Genomic DNA, 27,925 nt, shown 5'->3' on the forward strand with positions numbered 1-27,925 from the left:
AACTGGAATTTCAGGTTTTATTATCCTCCCTTTTAAACTACAACCCTTTATATTCAGAGGGCTCAGGAGCAACTGTGTTCCTGAAATACACACCCACACACCTACACTTACTTGTAGATAACAGGTGATTAAAAGATATTTACTGAATGCATTATTTCTTTATAGAAGTTTATATAAATCAGTCATAAGCCGAAGTTTTCAGAATGAGTTGCATTAATGTCATTATCCTTTATGGATATTTAATAATGAAAAATATGTGGAATGCTCTGTTACACACATGATAACCATAAATATATTTTAATACATTTTCATGCTATAATAGACTATTTTCAATAAATGTCTATATTAGTCTACATGATGAATTATGAGTCAATTATGCATGAAGTAGGTTGATCAGATTTAAACACCAAAAATTCTAAAATAAAAAATCGACTGTGATTGTTATAATTATTATAGTATAATATGTTTTGGGGGGCCAGAATTTTTTTTAATGGGAGTGTACATGGCAAACAAAAAAAAAGTGGTATTAAAACGAATGGTTTGCAAACAGTCCATTCTCTGTCAATTAAATAAATAGATTCAGTTTTTCTGTTATCTTACAATCAATATGATGATATTAATATTTACTAGTCAGTTACTGCCAGGTGCTGTGCTAGTTCATGGAATCCTTACAACAATATGAAGTAGGCATTATTACAGCCATTTTACCGGTAAAGAAACTGAGACTTAGGAAGGTTAAGTAACTTGCCCAAGGTCACAGAGCCAGTGAATGGCACAGCTGAGATTCAAATCTAGCTGCACAAGCTTCAAAGCCTGTGCCCTTAGCTCTTATTCATTACTTCGAAAAAATATTTACTGAGCATATGCCGTGGTGTGTCAGGCACCCTGCTAGACGCCAAGAATAAAGTAGTCAACTAGAAAATTCCTGACCTCAATGGGGCTTAGCAGGAGAGACAAATAGCAAAAACATTTAAAAAGACAAGTGACAAAAATCATTATATTTGTGTGAAGGGCAGGTCTACACCTCCTGGGATGGGGCATTACTGAGTCCGTTAGTTCTTCCTACATCACTGGGTCAACTAAATTCTTGCAGCAGCACCTGTGATGTTCTGCTGTCCCGCCCTGGCTCAGTCTCAAGGAGCCAGAAGTAACAGAATACAGAAAAGTGTCTGATTTGTGTTACTGACATACCAGCGGTCTCATTCCTCTAACCATAAAGGAAGCGAGAGGCAGCTAGGCCTGGAGGGAGGATCCACGTTCCCCAGCAGAAGCTTGCTGGCAGCCTCAGGAGTCCAGCTGCTTCTCAAAGGGCCAGACTGGGTCTCACACCCACCTGGTGGACAAGGGCAGAGTTTTAAATGTGTACATCAGGACAGATGGTTATCAGTTGGTGAAGACACCCTGATTACTATCTCATGTATTGCTTATTTTATGATCTTTTGGGGGTTGGGGGGAACATTTTGGAATAAGTTCCAATTGCATCGTGTAGCAAGGGCCACACCTCTTAGAACAGTGTCAATCAGACTCCTGGCTCCATTTTAACCTAAGACTGTTTCTTCCTCCCTTGAAATACATACCTCATGATATCAACGATACACACGATACACCGGATTGCTTTTAATCACTTGACTTGAACAGGTGCCTTATATATGTATTACTGGGTGTCTCTTTATACATAATTTCCATTAGTAGCCTTTAAAAACACCCCTTACCACCAAGAAACTAAATCTAAATAGTCTCCATGTGTGCTCTAAATATTAACACCTTTGTAATATTTCAGGAAACGAAATCTGTACAAAATCTGTCTCTTTTGCATTTTGTCCACTTGGAAGATGTATTAGTTTGCTAGGGCTGCCATAACAACATACCACAGACCGGTGGCTTAAACCGCAGAAGTTTATTTTCTTATAGTCCTGGAGGCTAGAAGTCCAAGATCAAGGTGTTGGCACTGTTGGTTTCTTCCAAGGCCTCTTTCCTGGCTTGTAGATGGCTGTCATATCCCTGTGTCTTCAGATGGTCTCCCCTGTGTGAGTGTGTGTGTGTGTGTGTGTGTGTGTGTCCTAATTTTTCTCTTCTTATAAGGACACTGGTCATATTAGATTTGGATCCACCTTAATGACTTCAGTTTAACTTAATTACCTTTTTTAAAACCTATTTCCAAAAATAATCACATTCTGAGGTATTGGGAGTTAGGACTTTGACATATGAAAGGGGAGTGTGATGGGGGAGGGGGACACAATATGCCCCATAACAGGAGAGTTTACAAGGCACGAGACCACTTTCCATCCAGCCTATCACTCACTGAGTTATAGAGTACAAAGGTTTATGGTAACTCCTCAACTACTAATAGCTAATAGCTACGAAGTTTGGCCTCGGGGCAACACTGGAATCTTCTCCCTACGCCTTTACAGAAGGCAGCTTCCTCTAGCACAGTGTTTGCTAGGAGGGGTGTACACCACTGGACAGGAAGCTAGGTGGTATAAATAATGCTGAATCACATAGTGAAAGTGATTCAATTCCCTTTCTGTCCTTCTGAGGAAGTCCCTGGCAGTCTGGGTTTGCCGGTAATGTTTTTAACACTTGCTAATTCCTCCCTACCCACTCCTCCCTCTTTTTCCCCTAAAGGAACAGAAATCAGGCCTCAAGCTCAAGAGCCTTTGGCAAGCAAAAGCATCTAGCCCTAACTAAACACTATTTTTGTTGCATGTTTGTTTTCAAACAAACGAATCATGAGGTCACCCACCATTTCCATTTGTGGTACGTGATTCTGTTTTCCAATTAAAATCATGTGGTTTTTATTTAACATGAAATATTTAAGGTAGGAAAAAGTAAGTTGAAAAAATATTAATGATAGCACAGGTGGTAGGCAGATAGGGAAAAATCATTAAGGTGGTTTACAAGGGATCTGTAGTCTGAGAAATGCTGTTCTAACATGCAAGATAAGCAGAAATATTGGTCTTACTGATTCTTGAGTTGTCTACTCCTTAGAGCAATGACACCTCTACCTCTACCATGAGCCTCCACTCTCAACACTATTGTGGTCAACAATTGCGTACAGGGGCCTGGTCCACTCCCCAAAGTAAGCGCCTTCTCCTGGGTGCCTCGGAGGAGACAGAATGGGGCAGAGCTGCCTTTCCCCTTTGTTCTCCTGAAAACTGCCATATCAAGTATCTACACAAATCTCTATGCACAGGGCAGGGGTGCAGTCTTTGGATCCCTTCCCTTTTACTTCAGTTCCAACCTTGACATTGGCAAGGTCCTCATCTTAATAAAGGAGCAGCTGCAGAAGTTTAGTCAGGCCACATGTAGACAGAGCAACATTTCTGACTTGGATCTCAAAACTTTGGGAAATTCCAGCACATATCTGATTCTTAAATCTTTCCCAAGCATGTTCTCTCTCTCTTTGTCACACTTTTCTTTTATAATTTGGAGTTTTATTCCTTGCTTTCCTACTGAATTTCTGATTTAATGCTAACTTTAGGATTCAGATAGCTCAAATAGGAGGCTAGGCTTATGCTTGTGTTGGACATTCTAGGTTTGTAAAATGTTTTATCTGTAAGAGTAAAAGATCTCTGAAATCGAGATTGGTTAAATAATCTATTATATAACTAACCATATGATGGTTTTAGAAGAACTATTAGCATATGGGGGAAATGCTTATAGTATGTTAAAGAGAACAGTTTACAGAACAGGATTTCTGGCAAAGTAAAATTTTTATATATCACAATGGATTCATATATAATTGAAAGACTATGTCATATGGTTCTTTAGCTGGAGAGATTATGAAAATATTTAATTTTATTCTTTATATTTTTCTACATGTTCTTAATTTTCTACACTTAATTTTTTTTAATTAAAGTTTATTGGGGTGACAATTGTTAGTAAAGTTACATAGATTTCAGGTGTACAATTCTGTATTACATCATCTATAAATCCCATTGTGTGTTCACCACCCAGAGTCAGTTCTTCTTCCATTACCATATATTTGATACTTAATTTTTATTTTGCTTAAAATTTGGAAAAAATATTAAATTTAAAGTAGATCTCATGATTAAAATAAAAAAGAAAATGTTCTCTTATTCAAATGTTTCCAAGATCAGTCTTTACCATCTGAAATGTTGACCATTGCTGGCCAGGGCTCTTTGAGAAATTTCTTGTGCCCTCTTCTGAGAAAGGGATAGTAATGCTATCATTATTCCTGAACCATTCTCTACCAAGAGACATGGTCTTAGGTGAGATACAGGGTCAAAAAAACAAGTTCGGCTGATTTCCTTAGCACGGGGTTAGTGAAATCGTTGTTTTGTTTTGTTTTCCTTGAAGAGATAAAAAAACACTAATAGTTTTTCACACAGAATTGTGACACCAAAACAGCAAGTGAAAAGAAGCTGATACTAGGATGAAATATCAATAACCAGATATATTATTTTACTTTTTTACAGACATTTATTTTGGCCCCTCACATTATAAAGCTGTTTCTATGGCAATGGTTCTCAATCTTTTTAACTTCATCATCCATCAGATCCAACATGGCTCCTAAGAGTAACTAATCTTCAATGGGACGAGAAAGCAAGCCTCATACACATGCATATCAGAATGAGGAGGGGAATTTTACTTGGATTAAAAAATACTCCCTAGATGCCTCTGATATGCCCTCTCCACTTTGATAATTACTGCTCTATAATATTTCATTGCTTTTTATTGAATATTTAGACCAACATCATAGGCAACTACTGAATTAAAAAAAAACAACAACACAAAAACTTGACTATATTCTGCTAAATGTTGATAGTGCTACTCGCTTCTCCCTTCTTTACTATACCCTGACTTTCTTTTATGTCTTCCCAACCCATGTGCTTCAGGGAAAGAAGACTTCATCTCCAGCCTCAGAGCTAGGCATGATTGTTTATAGGTAATCTCAACTCCTTGCAACAGTGACTGGTCTAGGAATAGGGCCCATGCATGTCAACAGTGGCATTTCCCTAACCATAGGGTTGTTCAGAAATGAGTATGACAGCCAAAGTGAGCCAATGAGACTCTCACTGCTTAGAAACAAAAGTCCTTGGTGTTAGGAGAAAGTCCCCAGAAGAGACACGCTCTTTCTTCAGAAGTCGTTTTGTACTGTTGTGAAGCCCAGGACTGTGACAGCCTCTCTCTCCCCAGTGAGAGAAGCTGACCCGTGAATGAAACAACTCAAAGTGTAGGACACAAATGGGACTGCACGAACCCTGAAACCCTTCCTACTGCTAAAGTGACAGTGCGTCCATTTCCTTATTCGGTAAACCAGCTGGGGTCAAGTTTTACTTTTTTTTTTTTCAGCTGAAAGCATACTAATACTGATACAATATACTTGGTATTGAATAATTTCCTCAAAATACAAGTTTACGATTTTAATGTGAACTGAGTTTCACTTCAGGTTGGAATGAACAGAGAAAGAGAAGTGACATTAGCCTCTTTACAGAGGCTATTGATTTAAGTTAATCACCTTAAATACCATCTTAAATATTAAACCTAAAAGTTTCCATTAAATACAGCACAATAATATGGCTGGTTATAAAAGATGAGGGCTTTTAGCAATCACAAAATGCCAATGATCTTAAAGCAAATCTCAGTAATAGAATTTGAGCTTAAACTATGTCTTACCTGTAGTGTCCTTGAGATGTAATCTTAAAATATCAATGTTGATAAAAAGTGATCAAGATAGATATTTTTGTGAATAGTCTGTGCATCACATCATCAGGTTGAAGACTGACATTGAAGAGAGATTTAAATAACTATTTATAATATCACAAAAATAAACTTTATGTTTTTAAAAAGTGGTGCCTTTTTAGATAATTCATTCATTCCTTTAAATTTATTGAAGTATTTAAAAAAAAAACATCAAAATTATAAAAATAAAAGCAGATCCATGTTTACAAAAAGAGCTCACCTTTTTCCTTCTTTTGTGAAATCATTTCATATTTTGTCCCATAGCTTGTATGTCTAGGAAATCAGTACATTTAAGGGTGCGGAGAGAAGGGCAGGTAATAAAAAACAGATGCAAGATACTCCACATTGTTATTTTCTAGGAGAAATGTAACTGCATTGAAAGTGCACTGTTTTGAAGATTACTTAGGTACCAAAATAATTGTGGAGAACCTGTGTTACGTTTTGACAGAAGACCTTCTGCCCTTCAAAGATGCTTATTTTGAGGTTCCCACTTTTCTCCACTGAACTCAGCAGTATTTATATTGCAGACTACAGACCCATAGGCCTTTTGCCATCCACCCTCCATTATTTACTTTTATTTAATTTGCTAGATTCATACATCCCTACACATTATAATAGCATGTGGCCACAGAGGAAACAAAGTATTCAGGCCAGCTGAATATGGATCATCTAACTTTAAATTGATTTCTATTTTGCTGACATAGGAAAGGAGGAAAAAGAAATAGCTACACCAAAATAGAAAGCTCTTAAATTAAGGGAAATGTATTAAGTTAATCCTATTCTTTTTTGCATGTGGAGGTTTATGTTTGAGATTTTAGAACACAAACCCATATCTGATAAGATCCAAACAACTAAGAGGAGCTAATTAGTACATTCTATTTCCTAAAATCTAAAACATTTTAATCCAATAAGACGTTGTTTGATGGGGGCGGGGGGAGGGGGACGGTGGGAGACTTACAAACAAAATATCTCAATAAATGAAATTTTGACCCAAACAAATAACATATGTTTGAATCTAGCCATAATTGATTTGAGGGAACTGGAAGAAAAGGGAATGTGAAATGTTTTTGTGTGACTACTGGGTCCCAGATTAAAGTATGTTGTTTGATTTAAATGGATTTAAAGAGAACTGCTATGAAGTTCCCCTTTCCATATCAGAATGATAACATTAGGCATCCACATGCATGAGAACAAGGTTTGGTAGAGAGAAAGCTAATTGATCTAGGCAGAAACATTTGGGAAAAGGACAAGAAGAAAAGAAACCTGACCACGTGTGTAAAATGAGCACTCCCTGAGCTCTCCTCTTAGAAGTGGTAAGTTACCTGTTTGGATGGGATGATAATTGGGTCCATTGCAATGCATTTGTTATACCATTTAATACTTTTTAAATGGATGCAAGCTCAAGCCCTGGAATGTCTGCTCAGTTTTCCTAACCTTAGAAGCTTACTTTAATTAAAAAAAAAGAAAATCACCCAGTGAACTTGACTGAGCATAGATATATGATAAATTTTTTTCAATTCCTCTGATTAAGTTCAGAGGTAAATTTTCCAAGATAGACAGCGATGTGAAATTGGATATTTGAAATTTGAAGAAACTCCTGGGAGTCTTATGGTTCTCTTTTGGTCCAATTAAGAAACAGGAGAAAGTGCTTGAAAGCCTCTGATTTCTACATTTAAGAGAACTGAAGTATAAAAGTTTGACAAAAGCATAAAGCTACTAGCCAAATATAACAAAAATAATATTACAGCATTTTATTTTCAAGAAATGAATATTCCAAGAAAATGTTTAAGATTGTGATAGATTTAATTTCTAATGGAAGATATTAGTTAAACGTATCATATCAGGTTAGGTTTAGAGTCCATCTACTGGCTAAAATCCATTACAGTTCTGTTCATTCATTCAACAAATATTTATTGAATACCTATGTGTGCCTAGCACGATTCGAGACCCTGGGGACAGAGAGTTGAACGAACAAGATCCCTATCTTATGGAACTTAATTAATAGATTTTACATCATTGGACTTGTGCTATTAACATAATGACTTGTTAATTTAAACAAGAATTTGGGACACACTATATCAAAACGGTATTAAAATTCCCAACAAGAAAATAATAATGAAAAAGTAACCAAAAAGTCATTTTCACTTCAACCTGCTGAAGAGATATCATTTTTGTGTGTTCATATTCCTTGATCGAGATAACATAAACCCGTTTCCTAATACACACTGCCTGTACGGTGGACAAAACTATAATATCCCATATCCTAGGACAAAGCAGATGTTATTTAAATAAGAATTATTATAACTTGCTGACAACTGCGTTTTAAAAAACATTTAGATAATACCTCTCATTATGAGTGTTGCTTTAAATTCACAGAAGTCTGGTTTTTAAAATGTTTCTTTCTTATTTTGAGTACGCTTCTCACTCCCTAACGGAGTTCATCCTCTTTACTCATCAGGCTTCTTGTGGCACTGTCACTGAGAACATTAATGAAGCACAGAGGTTTAATATTATACTCATATCTCTTTTCTTTTTCTTTTTTTCTGTGAAATTCTCCTCTTTCTCCCCTTAACACTTGCAGAATAATCATATTTTTCAAACTGAACCCACTCACTCTCATCCCTGACACGCCTGCACAATGATCTGTTTATAGTCATCTTAACTTTCCATGCTTTTCCCAAAGCATCACTGCTAGTCTTTCTTTTCTCTTTTAGACCAATAAATCATTTCCTTTCCTACTGTTACAAAGTTCCTGAAATCAAGTAGATTACAAAGTACTTCTTCACGTGTCAGAGAATGGCCAGGGAGGTCTGAATAAGACAATCTTGCAGCTAAGTTTCTTCATTTGAACCAAATTAAGTATTCACTTTTGTCTTCTACACATGTAGCAATTATGTCTCTGTTACTCTCTATCTCTGGTGCAGATATAATTCTAACGTTGTTGTAAGTTTAACTTTACTTAACAAGAATTTATTGAGCCTCTACTACAAATTCACTCAAGACCCTCTTGTAGGCACTAGAGACATGACAACGAACAAAATAGACATGTTCTCTAACTTACTTTATGTACATTTACTGATTTTTGGAAGATTATATATTTCTGGTTAATGTTAGGATAAGCCAGTCAATGTTGACACTGCAGATTCTTAGCCAAAAAGTTTTTTTAAAAATCACTGTTTTCACCTTGTATTAAACTCTTATCTGGGACATTAATCATTTTTATGATAAAAAAGCAATTAGCATTGGTAACAATTTATAGCATATACTAACATTCTTTTATCATACTCAGCAATCCTAGGAGTACCTCTCAGCTTGATATCCAACCATTTAAATTGGGAGAAACTAGATCATGGAAGTCAAACTTCATTCACTTTATTGAAACGACAATTCCAACATATAATTAGAATAACTTTAATCTTTTCCAACCCCATGGAGCGTTATGTGGAAGTAGGACATTATTTCCCATTAGACATATTTCCCCCTTTCACTATTGCAGCTTTTAAAGTGAATCTGGCTAAAGAATGTAAGTGAGGAGCTTTTCAAAGGGTCCACCAAGTGACCTTTTAACTGGATAGGGTTTGGTGGTGTGAGGGCTGAAGATGTAGTTCAAACCAAATTCCTTTGAAGTGTTATATATAATCTTTAAAAAAAACATGCAAAACGTCTATTGTAACCACATAGCTTCATGTTTGTTTTAATATACAAACAATGTTTCAGTTTCTCGCCATTGACTAACTTGGTTGCTCCACAATGTGATGCAGGAATTTCTATTCCAGCTTCCTGGCAGAGCTCCATGTTCTCAGGCCCTATGTGCACCCCAGTTTGCGTATCACTGGGGTAGCTCAATACAAGGACTCAGAAGCCCTAAGTTGTGCCTGTTATCAAACTGCTCAAATGATCCAACTTCAGATTTTCTCTGTTAAAAAGGGATAAAATCCCTGCTTTACTCCTCACTGTGTTGCTGGAAAGATCAGAAGTCAATAGGACATCACTATTATTATTATTAATAACTGGTTTGTTCGAAAATCTGAACTTGGACCAGGGTACCAAGATGAAATGGCTCCATTTTCCTCCAATTACTGCTTTTAGCTGTGCTCCACTGAGTCTTCTCTCTCATCCTTTAATAACTACTTAGTCAGATCCTGTAGCTTTCTGATCACTTTCAGCTATTAAAATATCAGTTCAGGCCAATTTAATCCAATTGAAAATCTCACCTCATTTCTGTTTTAAATATCATCTCCTCCCATCCTCCTCGTTCCAACTAAGTTTCCATCTAAGGTATTTAAAATTAGGAAAGGAATGATATCAACTTTTTTACTCCCTCTCCTCTCTTTCTTTGGGACGCCTTCTTCTCCTCTACCAAAGAATCGGGGTCAGAGGTAGAGAAAGACTGCAAACATCCCTACCTTAGCAGATGCATGGGTGGTCCTCTTGTGTCTGTTGATATTTCTTTTCAACAACCATCTGTGGGAACAGAGTCCTAGAGAGCGGTTTCCAGGCTCTCGGCCTCACATGGAAAGGTGCTGGCTTGGGTAGTAGATGGTCATCAGCTGTGACTAGTTGGCCCTCAGCTGTTACTGGTAAGCCATTAGCCACTGATATAAGTGCCGTGGCTAAGCTAGCAAGCGCGGATTGCTGTTACCAAGTGAGGTTGGTTGGCAAAGAGAAGTGGACGCAGGATAGTGTGGCTCCTGCCTCCTGTATCTCCAACCCAGCCGCCGGCGGGAATATAGTGGTATGACTCCCCTATCTATGGCTCCGTGGGTGTTCCTTTTTGGCCTCACCATATCCTGCATTCTTGTGTGGGGAGCAGGATCTGAGACCCTGCATGACACCCCACATGACACCATAAGTCCCTGATGCACTCTGAGTGATGCCCAGCTAAATGCTGCCTCTCTCCTGGGACACACATATGACTTATTTCTGGGGGCAATGTTGGTGGGACGGGTTTGGGGGGCTTCCCAATGCAATATATTCTCCTGTGGGAGACATAACTCAGTTACTTTTGACTCCTTCTAATCAACTGCTTCTGAAACCAGACCAGTTTCTATCTTGGATTCTACCCCCTACAGCATCTTGATGCTGCAATCTCCACAACTGGTGGCCTGTCCTCCTGGAAGGTCCCTGGGGTCCCCTCCCTTTTACTCAGCTTTGGGGGGAGGAGGAGGAGCATTGCCACCCTCTACAACAGAAAGGACCTCAGGCTTATCACTCACCACACCTTGGCCCATCATCTTTGAACATAGTGTTAGGTACATGCTGGACGGATGGTTGTGGGTAGCAAAGCCAGTGTGGTCACCTCTTACAAAGCCTGGGAGACGTGTCTGGGCCTCAGGTGTCTTGGGTGCTCTTCAGAATGAGGGAGACATGACATCTCTTTGTCATCCTTTGGGTCATGGGTGGCAACTCCAAGGCACCAAAGTCCCTCCATTCCGCATCCTGCTACCTGTTTTACTTGCTACAACCTGCTTGGAAGTGTTTTATTTCCATTTATGCAAATAAAAAGTATGATGTTGGCAGGAGAAGCACAGGCAATAATTCAAGAAAGACAGTTTTGTGATTAATGCGATTGTCAAGGCATAACGGCTTTGTTATACCACTCACTAAAATGTGCGACGAAGCTTGCTGGCTGCTGGCAGGAGAAGGGCTTGTGCTATTTCTTAGGGAACTGGGTGAGAAGCTGAGAGAGGTTTCTATCCAGGAGATATATTTAGAGCCTTTCTTTGAATTCAAGGGAGTGGTTTTTTTTTGGTTTGTTTTTTGCCTGTTGTAGTTTTTGTTATTTGATACAACATAGAGGTAGAGAAGAGTTTTATACGCTTTGAGTGTACTTGGAATATCAGCATTAACTAGAACCTTTGTGCCAGAGATAGCTTGTGCAGAAGACTCCTTGTTACCATTTAATGGGTCAGACTTTTCGGGGCCAAAACACTCACTCAGAAGCCTGGGGAATTTCTCCGCCAGACAGCTGAGTAGGCTGGCACCAGCTCTTCCTCCACTCTTGGCTTCAGTGTTTTGAAAGGAAATTTTTTTAAAGGAAATAAAAAATTGACACACATCAGACATTACATAATAGGTGAATCAAAGTCCCACAATGTCACATAGTGTTTCTCAGTGTCACAGTATTCTAGGGATGGGTCTTTTATTTAGACCTCTACCATCTCTTCTACCCTCCACCCTTAAAATGAAGCCCTCTCCAAATTCTCTGCTTCTCGTCTGTGGGCACTTTACTGATGGCATAGTGTTTCCACAGAAAAACTGAGCAGTGTTTTCTGATGGCCTGCCGCCCTCTCCCACAGTTCCAGAAAAGTCTGCAGCTCCGTCTAGTCTCTACGGAGCAGGGAGCGTTTTCCTATACTCTACTGTATATTTTCTTTCAGAGACAGCCACTGTGACACATCCCATGACAGGGTGGGTCAGAACTCATCCCAGCCTAAAGTAACCCCATGAAACTTAGGCCACAAAGGAGGGAGTGCAAGAAATGTTGCTTTTCTTTATAGACTCTTACATTCAGTCTCAAGCTCCTTCTGACAGGCATCAGGCAATTCAATCTCAGTTGTCACTGGGGCTCCCTCCTCCATACACATAGTGCTGTGCAGAGGTGCTGGGGTTCGGAAACAAAGAAAATATTTGGGAAGGCCTTGCAAGTTTTTGCCTGTGCTGGTCACTGAAGCTGTCCATTATTCAAGCCTCCCTGGGCCCTTGAAGTCTAATGAGTTTGTGGATTCTGTGTCAAATTAGGGGCATAAGAACCCATGCCAATGACAATAAATTGAGGCCCAAAGTCTCACTTCCCTAGGGACTCCATGGGGCCAGTCCCTGTTTCTGCCCCCTCCCAAAGATTCTGCCAGGGAATGAAATGTGGGTCCCCACCACTCTCTCTTTCATCCCTCTTCTTCCCACTTTTAGGCAGTCTCTACTTCTTTTCTTACTACACTCACTATACTTTTCAGGGATGTCTATTATAATTACTTTAGTGAATTTAGGCCAGAGATAGCTAACCTGTGGTTGTCAGAAGTTTTGGTTTGACTCATGCAGTGTTTTGTGGGGTTTTTTTTAACTGAAATTAGAGTTACCAGCATTTAAAAATTGGATCAGTTCTCATAAAAATCTATAATTCTAGTTTCTTGTGGAAATTTGGAAAAAAAAACTGGCTTTCACTGCATTGCAGTAACCAGCTGGGACAGAAAAGGGCTGTCTCTTTACACAACCACAATGCTTTGCTTCTGCTCAGACCCAGCCCAGCCCACTTCACTAGTCAGTTAACAGCACCTGCCTGACCTGTGTTTGACACCTGCCTGAAGAGTGTTTGACCTTGGGATGTTCTGCTGAGGTCTCTCACAAAAGCCAGGGAGGAGGACTGTTTGGGAGTACCGCGTTTCCCCGAAAATAAGACCTAGCCGAACAATCAGCTCTAATGCGTCTTTTGGAGCAAACATTAATATAACATCCGGTCTTATTTACTATAAGACCGGGTATAATATCTTATCTTAATTTTTGCTCCAAAAGATGCATTAGAGCTGATTGTCCGGCTAAGTCTTATTTTCAGGGAAACAGAGTATATCACCCCTAGAACATATGCATAGGCCAAGGTGAGGGAGTATAAGTAAGATTCTGGTTATCTTTGCGGGATTCGAAAAGCAACAAATCACAAGATAATACCAGAATAAATTATCCTTCCACATTAACAATAAAAATAGCTAACCACATTCAGAGATTTCATCATAGCCTAGGCCCCTCGTGAAAGCAATGCCATTGAGTCCTGGCAACAACCATGTGAGGTAAAGACTATTCATCCTATTTACCAAAGGAAAAAGTGAGGTTCAGAGAAAACTGACTTTGCCAAGTCACAAAGCTAACTACATTGTGGATCTTACAGTGCAGGTATTTGTGACTCTGCTACGGGCCACACTGCCTCGCCTACCATTGACAGGCCTTATTCAAGGGATTACAAGCACCCAAATTAATAGCCAAGTTTAATGAGATCAGATCCTGTTGGAAGTCAAATCACCTTGGCACTAAATGAATACTAGTTACTCCCTCCAGTCCTGCTCCCTCTTCCAGAAGGAGGCTATTTTCAAAACACCTCTTAAAGGTCAGGGTCTGGCACCATGCTTTTACAAATAGCAGTTATTCAATAGATGTGTTAATTTTATGAATCCTGCGAGTTTGTCTTAAAGTGTGTGTGTGTGTGTGTGTGTGTGTGTGTATTTCTGTGGCAGGGAGGAGACATGAAGAGGGAAGGGACTGAGGAAGCGAAATGCAGTTTGTGATCCCCGCTATGTTGGGCCCCAGAAGTTGTTGAAAAGATAAAAAAAAATAGAGACACACTACAAGCAAAGTGTTTTTCTAAAATGCAAAATAGCTGCAGAAAAAGAAAGGCTTCATATGAGTCAAAATGCTTTGTTTCTTTGTGTGTGTGTGTGTGTATGTGTGTGTGTGTGTATGTGTGTAAATTCATAGAAAGCTAGCTAATATGATAAGCTGGCAATAAGGTTGGCAAACTAATGAATTCAGAATCAAGCATTTAATCAAACTTGCCAGTTTGAATTTGCATACTTATGGTGTAATGAATCTCACATTGTCTAATAGACAAAAATTTTGTGTTTTATTATAATTTACTTATATATTTTGAAACAGTAATGGATGCTTTATAAACTTATAACAGAGTTTTCTCTCATGAATTTAAGCTAAAATATAATGATCTATGTTAGAACTGAATTTACTACTGTTTAATATCACATATGAAAGGAAATTAGATTATAGAACAACAAATAAAGAGGCTATAGATGATGATGGAATTATAATTCCATTTCTAGATGAAGTAGAAGGGAAATTTCATGTCATTAATTTTGTACACTCTGTTAAAAACAAAACAAAACAAATAACACCCTGCCAACTAAGTTGATGACTTTTCAGTGGCTGTGATGAGATAATTTTAGAAGTGCTGTCATAGAGTCATTTGGGAGGTGGGGGAATCCAGATAAAGGAATCTATGTGATATTTTACAATGTGAAAAAGTTTCTTAATTTTAATGACTTGTCAGATATTTTTCTGACCTGAGTTTATTCTCTGGCATTCAGTGATGGTTCGTTTATAAATTAGATTTTAAGTTCTGCTGGATATCCTAATGCAAAACAACAAGGTAATATTGATGGCAATTCCTAGTTCTTTCACAACTACTGAGATTGTTCATATAAAAAAGATAATAACTTAATGGCATTTGTTATATTTAAGTTTTGAACTAAGGAATCATGTATACTACCATTGTATAGCTGAAACTGAGGTTCCTAAAGGTACAATTGACTTGACTAAGGTACGTCCCAAACCCCGATCTCCTAGAGTACTCTTTCCGTTGGAGACACTGGTCTCATTGCTGTGCCCTGTCTTTGGAAAGCAGAGTTTAATGCCAAGTAACGTTTTACACCACTGATAACCTTGCATTTTGCTTATTGGTGGTGATTTGTTTGCTAATCTTCTGTAGTGTTGTCAATGTGGACCTTTCAACAAAGGATATGTTAAATAACAACACTGGTATTGTATCAATAAAATTTAGACTGTGCTAAACTCTACAAGATACATGACCAGTTGCTTCAATGTATTTTTAAGGAAAAAATTCCTTGAGTGAGTACCTATAGATCAAAAGAGATGAAACAGACCAACAAAATGCATTGCGTTTTGGAATTTGTTTGGATCCTGCCAACTGAAAATCAAATTATTAGCCAATCAAGAAAATTTAAATAAATAGTGTCTATTTAATGGTATTAATTAAGAAATTATTGTTAATTTTTAGGTGTAATGCTGGAATTGTGGTTAAGTATCTAATATTTTAAGTTTTAGTTTTTTTTAAAAGTCTATCTTTTAGAGGTACATGTTGAAAGAGATGAACTGACATGCTGTTTGGGAGTGGCTTTGCAATAATGCAACAGGTGAAGATGATTGGTCTTTAGTTGGTAATTGTTGAATCTGTGTTCTGGGTACCTGCAGGTTCGTATTATTCTTTCTACTTTTGACTGTGTTTGACATCTTCCACAAAAGAATGCACTGTTTAACGACGAATCCAAAGTAGATCGTTACTTTGATTTTAAGCTGCATAATACCTCATTTCAGAAAGGCCTCCGTAGGGGACTGTAAGTGTTTTAGAAGTAATCTAATCCAATTCTCCACATCCTCCCACCTTTTCTTTTGGGCACAAAGCGGGGAGGGGGGCAGGAAGAAGGGTGGATTGCTCTATCCTCCCCACTCCCCAGCTAGATAACCTCCAAAAGATTCATATTCTTTCCTAAACTAAAGCCTGATTTTTTATTTTTTTTTTCTTGTGGGTTCGGAATGTAAAGGGAAAAATGTCGGGTGACAGCACTTAGACGCCTTGTTTAATTTTTGGTCTTGATTTTGCTACTTGGTTACTTTGTGAACAAGGATAGAACAAGAACCTATACCTTTAATTTCCCTGCCCGCGTGACAATGTTTTTGTTTTAGAGTAATTGCTGCTGTACAGGAAATTCTTGGAGAGCTTACGTCACTCCCAACAGTTACAGTAATTACCGTATTGACACTACTTGTTTTTAATGCGTACAAATTTGAGGTGCCGCACCAGGACAATTTAGGGATTTTAGAGTTCAGACTTAAGTTATTATTTTTTTGTGATTTGATTTTTAAGCAGTGCCGACACTGGGACCTCAACGGAGCTAGCCTTTTTAACAAATCTCTATTGATATATTTCCCAGGTGGCGTCTGGGGCATAAAGCAGAGAATTAACCAAGCTCATTCCTTTTAGGGGAACTTCAGGAAGCGTGTACTGCAGCAGTGCGCCTGCGCAGCTGGTTCTCATCAAATCGCCCGCCTTTCCCCGTCCGGCCAGTAGGGGGCGCTGTGAGGTAATGGACTAGTTTTCGCCCTAAGGTTCTGGAAGGAAGCGTGAAAGGGCAGGAGGCAAAGCAGGCTGAGGGGCGTTCTATCCTCCACTGCCCTGGTCTCTATCACCCTTTGTCCTCCAGTCTTCCCAGGCCACTGGGCCTGCGGGCCTGGTTGCTAGGCGGAAGCGGGGCGCGGCGGTGGCCGCTGCGGCTGCCGGGGCATTTGAAAAGCAGCTACGCGGGCGGCAAAAGGTCCTCGGGCGGCGGGCTCGCTTGTACCTGCAGACGGGCTGGGCCGGGTGGCGGGCGGCTTTTCCCTTGAGTCCGGGCAGGGTTAGGAGCTGGGCTGGCGGCCCGTGGCAAGGGAGCCGGGCGCGCTGCAGGAGGCAGCAGGACCGGGCCGCAGAGCGGGGTCCGGACGTCAGGAGCCGGGATCGGGCGGTGGGAGCCCCGCCGCCAGCCCCGCCGGGCGTCACGGGCTACCCGAAAATCACCCGGGCCCCTCTTCCCCCCAGCAGACCCCGCCTGCGGGCCGCAGACCGCGACCATGGTCTCCAAGTCCGACCAGCTTCTCATCGTCGTGTCCATCCTAGAAGGTGAGCGGCCCAGGACTTGCTTTTGCAACTGCTGCTTCCTGAATTTTAAGAGTGGTGTGGGAACGAGACTTGGTGAACCTTAAGAACCTTGTCATCTTTGCTTTTTAGGTCCCCAAAGACTTGTTCAAAGTTGTACCTAGTGAGGTCTGTTAGGCAATTGATTTAAAAACCTCTCAAGGGAGTATGAGAGCTATTAAGGTTAGGTGGTATTTAGCGTGAGTAGCTTTAGCCCCAGAGAGTGTAGAAAAAACGATTTCCAGCAGAAGCAGCATGTCGATGACTTTTATATGAGTTGAACGTGTGCCTGGAAAGCACGTTCTGCTCCGCGACCTCCCGGTAACACCTTTGCAAGAATTTTCCTTTGACTCGTATACACGTTTCCTGCAATTTCAGAGTATTGCGGAGGCCATTGCCTTTCCAAGTCTTGATGGGGGACTTACAGGACCACGGTTGTCAAGAGGGTCTGTTGTACATGCCTTGAAGTTTAGTTTGTTGAATGACTGACATTGGTTTATTGGAGACTCATTGAGTATCAGGCAGTGTGCTGGGAATGTAAGAATAAAAGACAGTGTGGCAACAAATCATTCATGAAGGTAAGGAAGAAGGAATGACCACCTCTACCTCTGTGTAGGGAAGGTTTCCCGGAGGAGGTGACATTTATTTGGGTCCTAAAGATTGATTAGGAATTTGGCAGGTGGAAAAAAGGGAGAGGGTTCCAGGCAAAGGGGGAGCAAAGGGCACTTAAGGTATGGAAAAGCGAGGCGTGTTCTGTGATGCTAAAAATTCAGTGTGGTTGGAGAGCAGATTGCAGGGAAGTGGAGGGCATAGGAGTTAATAGGTAAATTGAGGATAGGTTATGAATAACATGCAAAAAGGAGTCCTGTTGAGTGGGCCAGAAGCATGACTGGGTTTTTGTTTTGTTTTTTTTTTACATGGGAGGTATTTTGTGGAGACATTTTTGGGGGGTTGAGAGGGAAGTAAACATTGCAAACCTACTTTTTGAGTTTTGGAACAGAAGAATGACCAGAAGCCATAAAGAGCTGGGGCAGTTTTATTTGTTAGGATACTGATTACTTAAAGACCTAGGACTGAAATCCCATTGTAATTTTGTTAACAAAAGGTTTTGGACTTAGAACTGTGCCCTATGCTATGAAGAAATGGAAATATGAGGCACTCTCTTTCCCTTCAAGGATGTTGGGTTTTGTCAACTTGGGAAGATAAAGTGCAGGACACACTATGTTGCGATATAATGTTAAAAACATGTGAAAGGGCTGTAAACATAGGTTTTGGGGTTGAGTGGGGTTGATGGCTGAAGTGCCTTAAATGGTAAGCAAGCTTTCCATAGGTGAGGTTAGAAGAAAGGTTTTCCAGCCGATTGGACAACCCAGGACGGTGTGGGCCTGAGCATGGGTGGGTGGAACACTGAAGAGGTAGCAAGATGACCAGGGCAGAGGAAAGTGAATGTATAGGAATATCGTGTTGAGAAACAAACTTGTATAGCTATAGAGTAAATAGGCCTTGGAGGATCTTGAAAGCCAAATAGTTTAATGTTGTTAATAATAGGGAGGCTGCATATATTCCTAAGTAGGATACAGTTTTTTGCAAGTATAGTTTAGTAGTAGCAGTGTGCAGGGAATAGAACCTGGAATCAGGGATGTCAGTTACGTGTTGCCACAAACATGTGAAACTAGCACGCGGCCCTCCCTCCAACTGTTCCTTGTTTTGTTTGTATTTCTATTCATCATAACCACGCTGTTGCCTCAAGCCAAGAACCTGGGAGTCTTCCTCTTCCTGGACTCCATCTCCCACTTGCAAATCATCACCAAGTGTTATGATTTTATTTTTAAAATGACAGCAAGTGTTTCATATAAACTTTACATGAATGAGTTTCCATTGTGAGTGCCCTGCTTTGGGGCCCTCATTATCCATCTAATCTATTGTAATAATCGTTTCAGTCGTCTGTTTCATGAATGTTTTCTTCTTTTCTAGAAAATGTCCACATTACTATCTGGGGGGACACTTTCTGAAAAGCAAATCTTATTTTCTTAAAAGCATTCGGTGTCCTAAAGGATAATGTCTATACATCTTAGAATAGCATACCCTTTTTTGGTAGACGGCTCGCCTACCTTTTCAGTCTCATCTCTCTTCCTGCCACCTATTCGTATGTTCCCAGCTCTTCGATTATATTGAACGGCTTGCAGTTTCTTGACTGCACTTCTAGAAGTGCCCTTTATTCAAAAGAAAATGATTGGGTTTCTACCATGAGCCAAATTTGGGCCATGTAGTGGATTTTAAGGATGAAAAAAACAGAGTTTCTGTTCTCCAGGTATTCCTTGTCTTTGGAACGAGGCATGCCCCTGTTTACTTCACTACATAGCTTCTGTTCTCAAGCTTATTGGAGGTAATAGTAGGTTGGTGCAAAAGTCATTGCAGTTTAAAAGGTTAAAAACAATTGCAAAAACCTCAATGACTTTTGCACCAACTTAATAGTTATGTGTATGATAGTCTGAAAAACCATAGGGTTTTTGACATATGTGAAATTCATTTGGGGAGCCTAGTGATTTTTTTTTAGAGCAGCTGAAAATGAGATCCACAGAGAAGCCTCTGTGACTGCTAATTGGGAGAGCCCTGTCAAATATGGCAAGTTTCTTACTAGGGAGTTTCAGTGAAAGCCTCAGGTGAAACTTACAGGTTTGCAATCGAGGTCTTTCTGACTAGCTTAATTCCTAACCAAGCTTGTACCAGGGTGAGTAGCAGCACGGATGTATTTACTTAACAGTGGTTATAACTCCCCTTGCCAGGGTTCCCCTCACCAGAAATACCATGTTTCCCCGATAATAAGACCTAGCTGGACAACCAGCTCTAATGCGTCTTTTGGAGCAAAAATTAATATAAGACCCGGTCTTATATTATGTTAGATAAGACCCAGTCATATATTACAGTAAAATAAGACTGGGTCTGTGGGGACAGAGCCAGGAATGCAGTTTCCAGGCTCTCGGCCTCAAGTGGAAAGGTGCTGGCTCAGGTAGTAAATGGTCATCAACTGTGATTGGATGGCCATCAGCTGTGGCTAGTTGGCTGTCAGCTATAACCAGTGAGCAACTGGCCACTGATATAACTGCTGTGGCTACGCTAACAGAAAAATGGGGGCTAGCAAGAGGATGGTGGCTGGCCAGCGCGGATTGCAGTTAGGACAGCGGGTTGCGGACAGTGTGGCTCCTGCTTCCTGTGTCTCCAACCCAGCCACCAGCGAATATAGTGGTATGACTCCGCTACCTATGGCTCCATGGATGTTTCTTTTTGGCCTCACCATATCCTGCGTTCTTATGTGGGGAGCGGGACCAGAGACTCTGCAGGCCGCCCCGCGGGACAAATGGCGCAGCGAGCATGGTCTTCCGCACAACAGGGTCATATGTTAATTTTTGCTCCAAAGGATGCATTAGAGCTGATGGTCTGGGTAGGTCTTATTTTCGGGGAAACACGGTATAAACAGGTTGGCAGTAAGATTCTTGCTGCTGCTTCCTTAGTTCTTTAGCTTCCTGTTTTCATTGTTTTAGGTTTGTTTCTTTCCATTAGACTTTCCATTCCTTGAGGGAAAGTACTATGTTTTACTCTTTGCATTCTGTCACCTGTTGTGATACCTGACTCTGAATATGCCTTCAGTCAACAAAGAAAGAACTGGGTGTCATGCAAGGCGTCCGGCGGGGTCTCTAGTCCCGCTCCCCACATAAGAACACAGGACATGGTGAGGCCAAAAAGGAACACCCACGGAGCCATAGATAGGGGAGTCATACCACTATAGTCTCGCTGGCGGCTGGATTGGAGACACAGGAAGCAGGAGCCACACTATCCACAACCTGCCATCCACTTCTCTGCAATCCACAACCTGCACTCCTCCGTGCTAACTGCAATCTGCGCTTGCTAGTTCAGCCACCATCTTCTTGCTAGCCCCCATTTTTCTGCTAGTGTAGCCACAGCAGTTATATTAGTGGCCAGTGGCTCATTGGTTACAGCTGATGGCCAACTAGCCACAGCTGATGGCCATCCAATCACAGTTGATGGCCATTTACTACCCAAGTGAGCATCTTTCCACGTGAGGCCGAGAGCCTGGAAACTGCACTCCTGGCTCTGTCCCCACACTGGGTCGTGCAGTACCAATGAAAAGTGATATGTAAGTAGAATATTTTAATAGTACTTGCAAATATACAACATTGTCCTTAAAAATTGAATGAATGAATGCATGTGTTTATTTTTCTTCAGCTAATTTGCAAAATTTTCTTAACTGTGTTAACCGGAAACGTAATATGCAGGTAAATTTGTTTTTGCTAATTTGATTATCTCCCAACTCTCCAGATGACTGTGTTCTGCATTAAGTACTGTTATGGTAATATCTAAAACTTGGTGTAATCACATTTTTAACTCTTTTTCTCAGTGTTACTGAGATCATTGCTGCTCAAGGTATGAACTAAGCACAACAGTATTGACACCACCTGTGATCTTGTTAGAAATGCAGACTCTCAAGTGCACCCTAGAGCTACTGAACCAGTACCTACAGTTACACAGCGTCCCTAGGTGGTCAATATACAGGGGCCCTAGGTGATTAATATGCGTAAATAGAATATTTTTACATTAATATTTGAACATTAGAACATTAATATTTGAGAAGCACTAATTTGTAAACTATAGCTTTCAGTATAATTTGTGTTTCTTATGAATCATGAATTTGAGTGTATACATGAACATGTGTTAGCAAGGTAGTTTGTGGATTGTATGGTAAGTCAACCTCTCTCAACATACTGGAGGTGCCAAAAAAATGTATACAAGTGGACACTTTGGTCAACGTTGCTCAAGCAGTAGTTCGCCGTAATCAGAATTGTCTGGACACTGATGGTAACCACTTTGAGCACCTCTTGTAATTGCAGAAGTCAAACGTGACTTGTATTCATCTTTTGTTATTGGTCTATATTGAGTATTACAATTTTAATAGGTTTTTCCTTTCTTAAAATGTGTATACATTTTTTGGCACCCTCTGTATGTCAGTTTTTAAAATACATCCTAAATGGTTGTATTTGATTTTTGTGTACTTCTGATTAACCTGTATGGTCTGTTACTCCAGGTCACCATTTCCCCAAACGTCCAAAGCATATGCTCATAGTAGAAGCAAAGTTTGATGGAGAACAGTTGGCTACTGATCCTGTGGAACATACCGACCAGCCAGAATTTGCCACCGAGTTAGCCTGGGAAATTGACAGGAAAGCACTCCATCAACATAGGTGACTGTTATTTTCAATTTGTTATGTTCTTTTTAGGCTGTTACGAATAAATAAATTTATGTATCTCATTAGAGTATAGTGATAATAATAATGTTTGTTGACTGCTTTTTAATGTGCCAGAAAATTTGCAAGTCCTTTGCAACAATAATTCCTTTAAAAATTGGAACAAACCTATGAAGTAGGTATTATTTCCCCCATATTACAGATGAGAAAACTGAGGCCTAAGAGGTTAAGTAACTTGCCCAAAGTCAGTCAGTCAGCTGGATAATGGTAGTACCACTTCAGAGCTTTTAGTCACTTCCCCTAGCTTTTTTTCCCCCTAATGTATGAGAGAATAGATATTCTGTTCTGGAAGTCCTATAATAATGCCCAACCAATATTAAATGGTTAGGCATTATATGCTTTGGAATTCATTGTAATTTCTGTTAATTCATTTATATTTTACCTGGCTTACCAAAGATATATAGATATATATGTAGTATAATTATATAAGGGACTCTTTCTAATTAATTTTTCACTTGATTTTAAACATATAAACACTTTATTAGTATATAAAGCAGACTCAAAGTAATAGCCTCTTATTTATTTCATGAACTCTGATGACCAAAAGCAGGCAAGAACACTGATACTATCATTTTAAAAAGGATTGAAAATATATTTCCTTCTGAGAAGCACAGAATTACTTTAGTACTTGCTCTTTCTGAATGCTAAATCAAATCAAAATGCAAAGTTAAAAAAATGAGAGCAAGGAAAAATTAATTTTCTTCTATGGGTAGATCATTCCATGGATTTATCTGTAAGGGTATTAAATTCTTAGAGAAGATTAGAATTTTGTATTCTTTCAGGTGGCTTCTGGAGTCTATGCCTAGACAGAGCCAATAAGAGATGTTAGTGCCTGCATCGGTGGTGGTGGTGGGTACAGTTGTGTTATTGCCCAGGGACCCACTCTGAATTAGTAAGTTAATAAAATAACACAGATAAATGGAATATATAAATGATGATTTTGTGCCAAGTGCGTTTCGTAGTCATTGTACTAGATAAAAGTGATGGCAAAATCTAATCCGCTTACTACAAGAGCCAGTATAGGGGTTCCAGACTCGAAAGAACCCATGCTATACCACCAGTCAAGGTCATGCTTACAGGACATTGTCATGTGTTACATTAAATTATTGTTAATTTTAATTGTTTATGATTTTATGGTACTTAATTTCTTAGTTTATTTATGTTTTTAACTACAAAAAGAGCTGTGAGCATGAATGTGTATTTGTAGTTTTGTGTGTGTGACAGTATAAGTAAAACAATTTAAAATAAATCTTAAGGACTCATGGTAGTTTTTGACTTAAAAGAGTTCTGTATATTACAGAAGCTTGAGAAACATTGACCTAGATGACAGCCTCTTAATTGAGAGAGATTTTTGACATGTTTTGTACAAGTACGTTACAGTGTACTTAGTTGATATATCTATACGTAGATATAATAATTTTTGCCACTTGAAGAGTTTTTCAGAAAATATGGAATAGATATCTGTTATCCAACAAAATCATAGTTGTTTTGAAAGTAGTAGGCAGCTTTTTCCAGGGTAATAGAAAGTTTAATATTACGTAAAAGCTGTTTTATTTATTACATAAATTGTTCTGTTACAGGCTACAGCGTACTCCTATCAAACTCCAGTGTTTTGCCTTGGATCCTGTGTCTTCAGCCAAGGAAACTATAGGTTACATTCTTCTAGACTTAAGGACTGCTCAAGAGACAAAGCAGGTACTGCCCTTTTGATGTTTGTTACTGATTATGTTAGACAGTTTAATGTTTTCATTATATATCAGATTGATGGAAAGGACATGGGACATTGGACCTCATGGATCACGGGCTTCAGTCAATATGGCAGTTGTTAGGTTTTAGTTTACGAATTCGGTATAGAAAATCCTGACCTTCTAATCATTTCTTTGACCTAGAAGTATCTTTCTGAAATAAATTTCTCTTGAGCTCACACCTATGTCTAGGTTGCTGTAAACTTGAGCTTAGCATGTGCAACTCCTGGACTTGGCTTTCAAAGGTCCTCACCTAGCGTTCCTTGCTTCAGGGAATGGTCCCCACTCTCCTTCCAGTTATACAAGCTAAAAATATAGAAGTCTCCCTTGACACCTCACTCTTCCTGCCTCCATAGCCACCCTTTCCAGTTGGTATTTTCCCCTCCTGATCCATCTACTATTCTGCATTTTCCCTGCTGAACCAAAGCCACCATCATTTCTTACCTTGGCTATCATAGTAGCCTTCTAATTGGTTTCCCTGCTTCCTGCTCCTTGCGTTTGGTACATAGTAGTCAGAGTAAGTGAACTTATAGAAATGTACTTTATGTAAATAGCAGACTTCCCCCCCCCCCCGCCCCCTTCCCCCACCACACACACGTGAAAAGGATGGAGGGAAGGAAGGAAGGGAAACAACTCAGGGTCCTGATTCCTGTGTTATAGTGCTCTTTGTTATTGAAAATGTTTCTTATGTCATTTGGAGTATCTTCCCACCTTTTTGTACATTATTGACTTTAGACATGGCTTACTTTTAGTTTTTCTTAATATCTTTGTCACGATTTTTTTACACTTGATCTTAGCCAAAAGGCCGAGAAGCGATCAGTCACGATTTTTTTAAGGAAATAAATTTTAAAAATTAATGTCTTTTAAAGTTCTCTATTCTTGATTTGAACCATAAGTTAGAATTCTGTGAAGAAGAGTATATCTGTTACTAAGATGTTTGTGATTGACAACAGTAATATTTGCAAATTAGCCAGTCAGCCGGGCCCAAATTTGGAATCATTCAAAAGAAACTGAAATTTTAAAATGCTTTAAAAGAAGACTTGTTTATCCCCAATCCTTGGGTACTCATCACCGATCTGTTCCTAGGTCCTAAAAAAGGATTGCTTTCTTTTGTGCTCCTGATGTTTCTCTTACCCAACTTCTCTGCTGCAACTTGCAAGTGTCTAGAAGACACTTCTGTTGCAATCGCTTCGGTAAATCCTCTTAGAAGGAGGATATCTGAGAGGAATGCCTGGGCAATAGAGAGACTGCCTCTAAATACGCTTGGTATTCTTTTTTCCCTTGTCTCATCCTTTTTGACAGTTTGTCATCATATTTGTGATCAAAGTTAAGGAAAAATGTTTCAAAATTACATTAGTTTGAGGAAAACCAATTGTTCTCTTACTTAATTCTTTTCTGTTTGCCAGGAGAAATATTTGAAGTAGGCTGATAGAATCTTTTAAGTTAAAAATAGTTTGATTTTCTGTAAATAAATGGAAACATAGAAAAATCCAGATTTATTTTTCTAAGCTACATAACAGAAATATATCATAAAATCTGCAAGTAATAAGAATATTTTTTTCAGGCTTATGCTTAAAATTAGAAAATAAGTATAACAACAAACCAACAAATTTTGTCATAAGTATAACATGAAAGGAACACAACAAATTAGGAAGTTTTGCCTTAAAAAAAAAAAACAAAAACCTTGGTTGTGAATTTTTTTAAACCTGTGGCCTAGTTAATTCTATTTTTCTTATCAAACAGAACTCGTATATAGAACAGCAGTTTTTGGTTTTGATTAGTATAAGCACCTGTTACTATGCCTTTATACAACAGTGGTCAGACTAAGAATGCTGTTTCCAGGTATCGAAATGGTGCCCCTGCTGACCAGTGGTTCCTGCACTAATGATACACATGGTGTTGGGCCATGAGATTTTGACGGCTGGTTTGGGTACTAGAATTTCGGAGGTTCTGTGAGAAAGCCTTTGTATTTCAATAACAGTCAAGTACGTGGCTCAGAACCCAGAACTCAACCATTATTAGACTTGTACTTTAGATTTTGTTACTGTTTTTATAAACATGAAGCTTTTCTTTTCCTCATTGGATATAAATAGAACAAAGCAGAAATGTGGCAGGCAGAAAAGGTATAACAGAAAAAGTGAAAATCAGGGGTTATGGAAATGGAAAATTGGTCTTTTCTTTTTTTTAAGGGATGAAGTGAGATTGGGTACATACAGTAAAAATAGAAAAAAATGTATTGTGTTTTCTTCTGTTTAACACATTACTTGTTGAAGTATAGGAATAGGAGCACAGAAGACGTTCTAAACTTCTACTTCAAGAGGAAATTCAGTTAGCTTCCTAAGCAGGATTAATTTTTGAGGAAAATGTGGAAAAAAATATATTAAAAGAGGAGAAAGTACTGAGAAACTATAGGAAATATATTTAAAACCTTACAGAACATTTCCCATTACTATTTATTTCCTATTATCTGTTAAGGTGTTTTGTTGTTTTGTTGTTAATCTCCAGGCACCAAAATGGTACCCATTACTGAGTAATAAATACACCAAGTTCAAGTCTGAGATACAGATAAGCATTGCTTTGGAAACAGATTCAAAGGCACCAGTGGATAGTTTTAAAGCAAAGGGAGCTCCCCCTCGAGATGGAAAAGGTTTGTGCATCATTTCTAAGGACATTCTCTGAAAAGTTGTATCTGTGGGTAGAACTTTAGGGGGGGTGGCAGGGTATTTAGGGAGATACATGCAGGAATGTAAAGCGGATTTTTTTACTCCAGTGTATCAAACAAATGTTGTGACATTGTTTCACATGCAGCACTTGTTGCTCTTAGCTTTTGTTTACAAAATTTAGACATTGGGAAAGTTTTCTTTATTTTATATATAACAGAACAAAGTAGAATTTTGTATTGTTTTAAAAAAATTGCTATTTGGGAAAATTTCCGTACTTGTAACTCCCTTCTCTGACAGTGAGAGACCTGTCACAATTATTATTTTGACTTCCAAGCTCTGCTGACCACCTTTATTAAAGTGCATAATTGTCAGATACTGTGCTAAGTGCATTACTTTTATTATTTAATTCGATCCTCTCAACACTAAAAGCTTTGCAGAAGAAGACATGGAGACTAAAATAGATCATAGTTCCCCATACAGCTAGTAAATGGCAGATCTGGAATTGGAACCTGCTTCTGTGTGATGCTAGAATCTGTGCTCTTAGCCATTGGGCTATTTGTAGTCATTGCTTCAGAAAGCTTATTTCTTCAGGTTTAAATCCTGGAGGAGTCAAGAAGAATTACTTGTTTGTAGGGTACGCGTGTGTACAATTTTGATAAGCCCTGACATATTACCCTCCAAAAGGTTATACTAGTCCATGCCTACCAGCGTGGACTATGCTCCCTTTCCTGCATGCTCCCTAACGCTGAATTTTGTCTGTTATTTTAGTGGTGTGTAGTTTTGGTTTTTTTCGTTCATCAATTTGAAAAGCCCTGTCCATCTCCATTCTCTTCATACTGAAGCCTATTTGATTGTATCAGTTCTCAGAGTTGTTTCATGGTTTTCTGTTATTCTTTGGGAAATACCCAAATGTTTTAACATGGCCTTCAAGAAGACCCCCTGTGGTATGGCCTCTGCTTATCCTTCCGGCCTCATCTCGTTCTATTTGTCAGTCCTCCATCTGGGATCTGGCACATCACACCT

At 39.2% G+C, this 27,925-nt stretch overlaps 1 protein-coding gene across 5 annotated transcripts in view; it reads left to right on the forward strand.

Annotated features, from left to right (window-relative positions):
• Positions 1–16,675: 16,675 nt before the first annotated feature.
• Positions 16,676–27,925, forward strand: part of CEP120 (centrosomal protein 120) — a 63,167-nt gene continuing 51,917 nt past the window's right edge. For 3 of the 5 annotated variants that reach the window (XM_019728015.2, XM_019728016.2, XM_019728017.2), the window contains exons 1-5: positions 16,676–16,814; positions 17,081–17,158; positions 22,275–22,431; positions 24,075–24,189; positions 26,745–26,886. In XM_019728015.2, the coding sequence (XP_019583574.2) occupies positions 17,110–17,158; positions 22,275–22,431; positions 24,075–24,189; positions 26,745–26,886 (463 nt within the window). In that variant the 5' untranslated portion in view covers positions 16,676–16,814; positions 17,081–17,109. Of the gene's footprint in view, positions 16,815–16,888; positions 17,159–22,274; positions 22,432–24,074; positions 24,190–26,744; positions 26,887–27,925 lie in introns of those variants that run through there. The other 2 variants (XM_019728018.2, XM_074328555.1) reach the window with 2 other exon arrangements.

Source organism: Rhinolophus sinicus, linkage group LG03, assembly GCF_036562045.2.
Source record: "Rhinolophus sinicus isolate RSC01 linkage group LG03, ASM3656204v1, whole genome shotgun sequence".
In the NCBI taxonomy this organism is placed as follows: Eukaryota; Metazoa; Chordata; class Mammalia; order Chiroptera; family Rhinolophidae; genus Rhinolophus; species Rhinolophus sinicus.